The following is a 10502-nucleotide window of genomic DNA, read 5'->3' on the forward strand; positions in this document are numbered from 1 at the left end:
GAGAGAGAGAGAGGCAGAGACACAGGCAGAGGGAGAAGCAGGCTCCATGCACCGGGAGCCCGACGTGGGATTCGATCCCGGGTCTCCAGGATCGCGCCCTGGGTCAAAGGCAGGCGCCAAACCGCTGCACCACCCAGGGATCCTTTTACAGTCTAAATTTATGTGTGTGTTCATCATCACAAGGCGCTTACCACCTAATCAAGATTTAAAACTTTAAAGGATCTCAGATTTTTCAACTTTCAAACTGTACTAGAAAGCCAAGATACTGTGTTACATTTAACTGTGGTAACTCCATTAATACACGTTTATCAGAGATTAAAAGCAAGCAAGCTTTTCAGATTTTCAGTTTGCCAAAATTTATTTAGGATTAGCCCTAATAAAATACTTATAAAAGTAGTTTTAGTTACTTAAATTTGAAAATTATTTTTTTGTATTTATGGACAAATTGAGACGCCTAAAGCAAATTCTGAGTTTCATTGTTAAACATTTTACAGCAAATTTTTTTTAATGATTTTATTTATTTATTCATGAGAGAGAGAGAGAGAGGCAGAGACACAGGCAGAGGGAGAAGCAGGCTCCATGCAGGGAGCCCGACGTGGGTCACGATCCGAGGTCTCCAGGATCGCGCCCTGGGTTGAAGGCAGGCGCTAAACCACTGAGCCACCCGGGCTGCCCGCAAATATTGCTTCTTGATATTTACTGACATCCCAGAAATTTTTTACAGTTGGCATTATGGGAGTTAAACGTTCTACACATCCATATCACAGTCTATAAATTTTTGCTAAATAAAATTTAGGTCCTAAATAAAGTTTTGCTCTAATAAGACATACTTGTGACATTTTTTTTTAAGATAGTAAGAATATTTTTGTCTCCTTCTTCATGATTAAAAGTCGTAAGTGCCAGCCTATCTATAACATCTTATGTACCAATGTATTAATACTTACGCATAAAATTTAATTCAAAATGAACAGACATAACACCAAAACCACAAATTTTCATCTATTGATTTTCAATGAAATCAATACTTTTCGGTACAGATCCAGTGTTTTTATAATAAACAAAGGTTACTTTGGGGTTAAGGAAACCCCTAAAAACATACTATTTTTAAAATGTAACAAGCACCTTTTGCAACAGCTTGTATTAAATTAGACATCACTTTTAGTATTAATTCTAGTCTTTAAATAAGTAATCCCGAAATTTTATTAGGACAGTCAAGTTGATTTTAATGGCTTGAAGTCAGTCATTTCAACACAAGTTTATATAAAAGCTATAGCGAGGGATCCCTGGGTGGCGCAGCGGTTTGGCGCCTGCCTTTGGCCCAGGGCGCGATCCTGGAGACCCGGGATCGAGTCCCACGTCGGGCTCCCGGTGCATGGAGCCTGCTTCTCCCTCTGCCTGTGTCTCTGCCTCTCTCTCTCTCTCTCTCTCTCTCTCTCTCTGTGACTATCATAAAGAAATAAAAATTAAAAAAAAAAAAAAACCTGGGTTTAAAAAAAAAAAAAAAAAAAAAGCTATAGCGAAAGAACTCTATTTCCTTAACCTTCAAGATAAAAAAAAAAAAATCTTTCAAAATCCTGCCTAGGGATCCCTGGGTGGCGCAGCCGTTTGGCACCTGCCTTTGGCCCAGGGCGCGATCCTGGAGACCCGGGATCGAGTCCCACGTTGGGCTCCCGGTGCATGGAGCCTGCTTCTCCCTCTGCCTGTGTCTCTGCCTCTCTCTCTCTCTCTCTGTTACTATATAAATAAATAAAATAAAATAAAAATTAAAAAAAAATCCTGCCTAAATACACACTTTTTTTGTTTAATAAAAACTGAGAACTCAGAAAGTTGTGTTTCTCACTTTTCCATATATTTGATCATGGTTCAGGATGTACATTCCTGCTTTCTTACAGGCCTATTTTATAACTTACCTATTTCTAAATGCCACCATTGCTTGATTTTGTTGGTATACCACTAATTTACCTAATTCTTCACTTCCAACACCAACTGTTCTGAAAACAATATATACACAGCCATTTAAAGTCAAGTCACCTTTCTTAAAACAAGAGCCAACAGGACTAAGACAATATACATAAGAGGCTAAGCAGGGCTAAAGGGATGTGCAACATTCCTCGCACTTACCACAATTCCGAGTCTATGCATGAAACAAACTACCTTTATAAGGGTCTGCTGTAAAGCTAGCTTGTCTCTACGCGGCTGGCACTACACAGAGGTCCTTGAAAGCAGCCTGGTCTCAAATTCTTAAGGTACGGAAAGTCCACTAGAATTACAAGTTACTGCAAGGAAGGTATTTCTAATCATCATTACTAGAAGAGATCAAGAGAGTAAGAATAAAAAAAATTAGTCTTCAAAGAACTTCCAAATGCCTCTAAGATTTACTAATACAAAATGTCTCTAACACCTATCACACTTTAAGATCAAATATGCTAGTTATAGACATACTTAGAATCCAATGGAAAGTCACCAATAATCAAAAAACAGGAGGATACCAATAACCTACAGAAGAGAGACTACCGTTACATTTCTCAGCAAGTCTGTTTAAAAAAAAATGATAGCAGTAATTAACATTTTGATGAGTGCTCACTAGGAGGTACTACTCTAAGCACTTCACATATATGTCAATCTTCTCAATTAACCCCATGATGTAGGTATTATTACTATTATCCCTATAGTGAAGAAAGGTGAAAGGCAGCTAAGTCAGGTAATATCGCCAAAGTAAGCTAGCTAGCAAGCCAGAGGAGCTAGATTCAAACACGTGCCGAGCAACACAGACAATCTTTAGCAGCAGCTACTAGGAGAGCAATGGCGCTACAGTCACTAGCAAGAAATGGTAGGGGAAAGCCTGGCAAGAAAATGATATAATATGGAATACAAATATTTTAATAAAGGCTTAGAGTCTTTGTTAATTTACAGAAAATGAATATAAGAAACTACTTATCCAATTAATCAAAGTTAAAAAAAACGATTGGCTCCTGGATTTTTGTAAGATTATATATAACTTTCAACAAGTTTCTCTGCTTACAATTTAGGGGCCCGAGTCCCTTCATAAGTATGTGCACTACCTAAATGACATATCTCTACAGGGGAGTTAAGCCAAAGATAAGTGCTATTTTATCAAAAATTCCTCCAAAATATAAGGAGGTTATAAAAAAAAAATCTCCCAATGCTCTCTGGTTTAATCCTATTGTATCTCAAAATTCTCTACAAGATTGCTTTGTAGCCATCCAATTCTTATTAAACATAAAATGTCTTTTCTTAGTTTCAAGAACCTACAAATTCCAGTCATTATTTAAACAGTAACATAATGGGCATTTTAAATGTTATCTTGATTTTCAACCAAATACACAAAAATGCATTACCAATGAAGCAAACATCCAGAAAAACTAGCATAAGGTGGTTCCTTGAGTGCAACAAACTTTGTAACTATGAAGAGATAACCATAAAGAATTAGTTATTTGTAAAATTTGAGAAAATTGCTTATTCTTCAAAAGAAGCTATCAGAATGAAATGGCTACTAAGGTCTACACTCTCTTATCCAAAGTACCTGGGGGACTAGGTGCATTTTAGATTTTTTTTTTCTCGGGTTTTATAAATGTAGCATGTTACATCTGCTATGTATTATGTGATACCCTGGGGTCTGCACACCATTCTATAATCAAACATTAATATTTTTTGCAGCGGGGATCCCTGGGTGGCTCAGCGGTTGAATGCCTGCCTTTGGCCCAGGGCGTGATCCTGGAGTCCCAGGACTGAGTCCCGCATCGGGCTCCCTGCATGGAGCCTGCTTCTCCCTCTGCCTGTGTCTCTGCCTCTGTCTCTCTGTGTCTCTCATGAATAAAAACTTAAAAAAAAAATCCATAGGGATCCCTGGGTGGCGCAGCGGATTAGCGCCTGCCTTTGGCCCAGGGCGCGATCCTGGAGACCCGGAATCGAATCCCACGTCGGGCTCCCGGTGCATGGAGCCTGCTTCTCCCTCTGCCTGTGTCTCTGCCTCTCTCTCTCTCTCTCTGTGTGACTATCAAAAATAAATAAAAATTAAAAAAAAAATCCATAAAAAAATTTTTGCAGCAAAATGTGTGAATATTCACAGTAAGCAGAATAAAGATCATAAATATTAATTCAGATAAGCTTGATTCCAAAGGAATTGCAGATTTTTCTTCCCGTTTTCAGAAAATGTTGAATTTTAAGATTGTAAAATATGCCTTTATTCTTAAAGATAAGTGGACTACAAAAATTATCCAGAAAAAAAAAAGAAAAAGAAAAAGGTACAGTATTATTTTCATCTTCCACACACTATTTGGTCCACTACTAGCTAAACACTCTGGCCACAGGCTTCCATATACCACTCCCCTGCATTTTATTTCTACCCCTTAGCCTCTGTACACAACAACCTTTACGCATCAGCAGTTTCCCACGTTCGTTCAAGAGACTACTGTGAGCCACGCACTATTCTAGGTGCCTGGGTAAGTCAGTGAACAGGAGTGCTGCCCTAAAAATCCCCATCTCTCAGGAGTAAGTCACCTAACTATTTAACCTGAAAACTGAGGGGTCGTCTTTTATTCTTTATCAACACCAACCAGTTCCAGCTCCATTTCTAATCCAACAAGTTCTATTTGCTGTACTCCCAAAACCGCCCTTAAATGTGTCCATTTCCGTCAGCCACAACCATTGTATTTTATATGGACCAATATGCATTCAATTCTTGCTTTCAATCTTCTATTCATCACTCTTCACCATCCTTTCTCCACCTGAGTTCTATTTAGAAATCTTTCAGTGGTTTTTCCACTCCCTCAATCAAGTTCAAATATCTTCCTACAAAGTTTCTTTGGCCTGGCCCTTTACTACCTAGCCTGGCATCCCATTGTTTCCCCCCACGTGTCTATCTTTTTGCTTAGTGGGCCAAATCCTAACTCCATGACCTTTGCAGTTTGCAGTATCTTACAGGAAAACTCTTTTAAGGCTGACCCATTCTCTTCCTTCAGGTCTTCCCTGACTTGAGTACCCTACAAAGGTCTCCAATCTTACTATCTAGCATACAGGTTTTTATTTCCTTCTTATAGGACTTAAATAATCTTTTGTCCACCTGGCACACAGTAGGGGCTCTAAGCCCATTTGATACTCCTAAACCCAAAGTTGATTTCATAAACAAGTATAAACTGCTATTGAAACACAGAAATGAGACTTCTTAACCAGTACAAAGATCCTTATACTGTAACTTTTACATCTGAGCTCATCCATGTTTCAATGCTATTATCATTCCCTAAGAGATTACCAGTTCCAATGGTTTCCTTAAACATTTGTCAACAAAAGCATTTACATGTTTTTGTTAGGAAAAAGAAATAACTACTAATATCTTTTGGGGGGAGGTGGGTAGCAGCAGAAGAGTTTCACTCTTGTCACCAAAGGAAAGAAGAAAAATCTTTAGGTGTGAGGTACTGACCACCTCTTCTTGGGCCATTAAAACCAGTCAAGGGCAGCCGGGGTGGCTCGGCGGTTTAGCGCCGCCTTCAGTCCAGGGCCTGATCCTGGAGACCCGGGATCGAGTCCCGCGTTGGGCTCCCTGCATGGAGCCCGCTTCTCCCTCTGCCTGTGTCTCTGCCCCTCTGTGTCTCTCATGAGTAAATAAATAAAAATCTTAAAAAAAAAAAAAAAAAAGCTGTTTTAGGTAAGTGTTACACTCTCCTATGTTTTACATAATGATGTGCAATTAAAACTATTGGTATTTAGGGGGGCACCTGGGTGACTCAGTCCACCGTCAACTCTTGATTTCGGCTCAGGTCATAATCTCAGGTTATGGTGGGATGGAGCCTCACATTGGGCTCTGCGGTCAGTGCAGAATCTGCTCGTCCCTTTCCCTCTGCTCCTTCCACCCTGCCCATTCTCTCTCTCAGATAAATCAATAAAATCTTTTTTTAAAAAAAATACTGGTATTTATGAACTACTGCTATGATTCATTTAGCATTCTGATTTGCTGACTACCTATTTTGGAAAAAATGATTACTTATTTTTATGGATAATATTTATCCTACAGCTAGGAGCCCGTGCTATTTTATTAAAGGCTATCTACCAAAAGACTTTGGCACCACTGTTACAAAGAAGTCTAAGAAAATCTATCCATTTTAGTTGGTTGCCAAATAAATTCTTATAATCTCCTAGAGTAAACTACAAGTATACTGGGAGGCATGGTCTTGGTAACTTTTATATTCTCTCTCTGTATAGTGTTGAGTGCTTTCCACCCAACCGCTCGCCTCCAAACACTTTGATGCACCCTGTCAGAGGAGGATGAAACAGAGCACAGAGCAGTGTCTAAACAATCATGTAAACCCTGTCTATGTACACAGCCCTACTATATGTTATAAAACAAGCACTCAGTGTGACTGGCTTAAAGCTTAGTTAGAAACAAAGTACACTGAACCCTTCTACATAAAGTATTATGAATTAATCAATCAAGAGTTTGATGCTTAACGGACTGCTCCACCCAGGCATCCCCTAGATAGAGTATTATAAATGTGAGTGTTGTAATAGGAGCCTAACCCGGGTTGGTTTGCTAATCACATTTAAGTAGAGAAATCACATCATCTTAAAGTCAGCAGGGATCTCAGACACTAGGTACGTCATTTTACAGAGTATTGATAGTCGTGCGATACGTACAAGACGACCGAGATTTAGAATTGAGTTTTTGGAAACTCTGGAGGGAATGGGTCAACCTCTACAGCAAGAGAAGTGACCTCTTACTTCTCCCCAAACGTTTAATGGATACGTGATCCATCAATGCCCAAAGGTCAGCTTGGACCCAGCATGCCAGTTGTCTGAGGGGTATGATGCTGAACACTGTAAAACTCACAGAGAAAAATGCAGGTCTTTAGAAGTCCCTTTTCTTTGCTACAGTCGTCAAGAGTGTGCCTCATGGTCCCCCTAAGCCTAAAGGCAGGATCCCTATGGCTACAGAATCTACTACTGCAACTGTCTTCACCTTTCTTCCTTCTACTTGATCAGCAAGTTAAAACCAGCTGATTTAGGCTAGCAGATTTTTAGTTCCAATCCCATCTACACTGTATACCTTCAAGTCTCCCAATTCTTTGATGCAGAAGCCGCTTTACTTGCATCTTTCCTCACACACACACAAAGAAACACCACTACCTTTTCAGGCTGACAAACTAGGGTTTTTTGAGTAATGAAATGTAAGCTTTCGGGATTAATTGTTCAAAGCTTGATAGCTATACTGCAGCACGTTAATCATCAACACAAGGATACCCGACCCACTTGACAATTTCAACATTTTATTAGCCTCCCCCCCAAACCAAAAAATATTCCAACTGAAAGCAACTAAAAATTCCATTCTGAAAATGAGGCATGAGCCTCAGACAAAAGGCAGATGACCTAATGAGAGATATCCAAATGTTCAGTTATACACCTGGTGTTGGCCGTTGGTGAAACAGCCGAATGGTCTACGGTAAAGTATCAGGCAACAATCACGACACCTGATATTTCCACTTTTCCGCTCTCCCTATCACGTCGGCATCCTGCCCTGGGCATCCCCCCATTCCTCAGCAAAGGCTCATCATAAAGGGGCCCAGAAACACAGCTGTCCGTACAACCGCTGCGTGTGCACCTCCCGGTTCCACAGTGCCAGCCTGGTGCCCAGCGGCTACACGCGGCGTGCACTTCCTGGGAGCCTATCCCTGTCGCTAGCAGCCAACAGCTGCGGGAAGGGCCCGAGGAAGAGTCTCCCCAACTTTTTAAGCCTCCCTCCTTTACCCAACCCCTGACAAGCACAAGTCTCTAAACCTTAGGAACTACTAGCATCGTTTTAAAAATGAACTCATACCCATGGTTATTAACTTTTCAATTTCATCAGGGAACACGGGGCTTGAGTTCAACCGCTGCCTCGAAATGTGAATGAACCCTTTAAGAATGATCGTTAAGAAACAGAATTCCTATTAAAACTAAAAGGTATCCCTGTCCTTGCTCCTCCAGGGTGGCATGATGTCGACTTGGACTACACGCGTACGCAGCGCTCTCAGAAGCGGTTTTTAAAACGCAGCTGTGAACTGTTGGGCACCAGCCGTCAACTATCATGTCATTTTTAAGTTTTTCCATAAATGCCGCAGGTGGTCATTTTACATAATGGGGCATCGAGATTCAGAGCCTTGCAGACCGACCTGATGCGACCTGGCCACTTTCAAGGTAGAACCGCACGTCTGGTGACCTGGGCCTGGAAGGTGCGCCCCCTCCCCGCGCAGGGGCCTCAGACGGACCGCGGGGCTTGCAGGTTGCCGGGCCGAGGCATCTCCGCTTCCACACGGCGGGGCAGCCGACGTCGCCGTGGGCCGCACGGCTGGAGCCCACCTGCTCACCTGCTCACCTGTCCGCCTGCTCACCGGTCACCTGCCCATTGGTCACCTGTCCGCCTGCCCACCTGCTCACAGGTCACCTGCCCACCATCTGCTCACCTGCCCACTGGTCACCTGTCCACCAGTCACCGGCTCACCTGCTCATTGGTCACCTGCCCACCGGCTCACCTGCTCACTGGTCACCTGCCCACCGGTTCACCTGTGCACCATCTGCTCACCTGCCCACCAGCTCACCTGCCCATTGGTCACCTGCTCACTGGTCACCTGCAACCCGGCTCACCTGTCCGCCTGCCCACCTGCTCACGGGTCAGCTGCCCCCTGGCTCACCTGCCCGCCTGCTCACGGGCCACCTGCCCCCCGGCTCACCTGTCCACCATCTGCTCACCTGCCCACCTGCTCACGGGTCAGCTGCCCCCCAGCTCACCTGACCACCTGCTCACGGGTCAGCTGCCCCCCAGCTCACCTGCCCACCTGCTCACGGGTCACCTGCCCCCCCGGCTCACCTGCCCGCCTGCTCACGGGCCACCTGCCCTCCGGCTCACCTGTCCACCATCTGCTCACCTACCCGCCTGCTCACGGGCCACCTGCCCCCCGGCTCACCCGTCCACCATCTGCTCACCTGCCCACCTGCTCACGGGTCAGCTGCCCCCCGGCTCACCTGCCCACCTGGCCCTTCCCGGCCCTCCTGGAACTTTTCCCACCCGAAACTCCCAGCGCCCGGCAGCGGCTTTCGCAAGCCCCACGCCCGGGTGTTACTTCCTGACCGAACAAAGAGCAACAAAGAGGTGGGTGGTGACCGCGCCTGGGCGGGCGGGCGGGCGGGCCCCGCGGGGGGCACCTGCGCCCCCGCCCCGCCGAGCCGCGCCAGGGCGGCCTCACGCCTTCCAGTCCTGAGCGAGGAAGGGGCCGGCGGCGGACAAAGGAGCGGGACGGGGCCGGGGGCGCGGGGGAGCGGGGGCGCGGGGGCGCGGGGGCGCGGGGCCGCCCTGCAGCCCGACCCGGGGCGGGGACCGGGGCGGGGGGCTCGGCCGACGCTGGGGGCGGAGCGCGGAGCCGAGCGCGGCGGCGGCCCCCGCCCGGGAGGAGGGAGGGGAGGAGGGAGGGGAGGAGGGAGGGGCGGGGCCCTGGGGGCCGCGGGGCTTTGTGCGGAGCCCGGGCCGGGGGAGCTGCCCTGACCCGGGGGGAGGGGTCGGGCCGGAGCGGGGCCCGCACGGCCGCGGCGGGCAGGGGGGAGGCCGACGCAGGGGAGAGGCGGGGGGGGGGAGGCGCAGGGAGGACGCAGGGGGGAGGCCGGGCGGGCGGGCAGGAGGCGGCGGCAATGGGGAGGCAGGGGGGGCGCGCAGGGGGGAGGCCGGGCGGGCAGGAGGCGGCGGCAGTGGGGAGGCAGGGGGGGCGCGCAGGGGGGAGGCCGGGCGGGCGGGAAGGGGGCGTCGGCAGGGGGAGGCCGGGCGGGCGGCGGCGGCGGCGGCGGCGGCGGCGGCGGCGGGCGGGCGGGCGGGCAGGGGGAGGCCGGGGGGGACCCGACCCCGGCCCCGGCCCTCCTCTCCCCTCCCCCCCTCCCCTGCCCTCCCTCCCCCTCCCCCCCTCCCCCCTCCCCCGGCGCTCACCGTCGTAGTAGTAGCACACTTTCTTCTTGCCGCCTCCCTGACTGTACGCCATGGGCTCCCGCCGCCGCCTCGGGCTCGGGCCGCTCCGCCTGCTGCTGCTGCCGCCGGGCCGCCCGGTCTGCGGGGACTCTAGCGCCGCGGCGGGCGGGGGCGGCTGCGGGCGGAGCTGGGCGCGGGGGCCGCGGGGGCCGCGGGGGCCGCGGGGCGGGAGCGGGCCGAGCGGGGCCGGAGCGGAGCCGAGCGGGGGAGGCAGCGGCGCCGACGCGCGACACTGGGGAGGGGGAGGGGCGGGGGCGGCCAAACCACCTCCGGGGGCCGAGGGGCGGCGGGCGCGACCACGGCGGCCTCCGCGGGGGGGGGGGGCGGGCGGGCGCGGCCGGGCGGGGAGCGCCCCTCGGCCCGGACGCGGGGGGCCTGCGGTGGACCGGCGACGCGGCCGGGCAGCGGCGGAGGCAGCGGCGGAGGCAGACGCGGCAGGCCGGGCCGGCCGACGGGGGAGCGCGGCGCCGCGGACCGCCCCCCCCCCGCCCGCGCACGGTGG

The 10502-nt window shown here is 49.0% G+C and overlaps 1 protein-coding gene across 1 annotated transcript in view; it reads right to left on the minus strand.

Moving 5' to 3' along the window:
• Window positions 1-10160, minus strand: part of HDAC2 (histone deacetylase 2) — a 28658-nt gene extending 18498 nt beyond the window's left edge. The window contains exon 1 of the mRNA XM_055330176.1: window positions 9962-10160. Coding sequence (XP_055186151.1) covers window positions 9962-10013 — 52 coding nt within the window. The 5' untranslated portion in view covers window positions 10014-10160. The remainder of the gene's footprint in view (window positions 1-9961) is intronic.
• Window positions 10161-10502: the final 342 nt, after the last annotated feature.

This window comes from Nyctereutes procyonoides, unplaced genomic scaffold, assembly GCF_905146905.1.
Source record: "Nyctereutes procyonoides isolate TBG_1078 unplaced genomic scaffold, NYPRO_anot_genome, whole genome shotgun sequence".
Taxonomy (NCBI): Eukaryota; Metazoa; Chordata; class Mammalia; order Carnivora; family Canidae; genus Nyctereutes; species Nyctereutes procyonoides.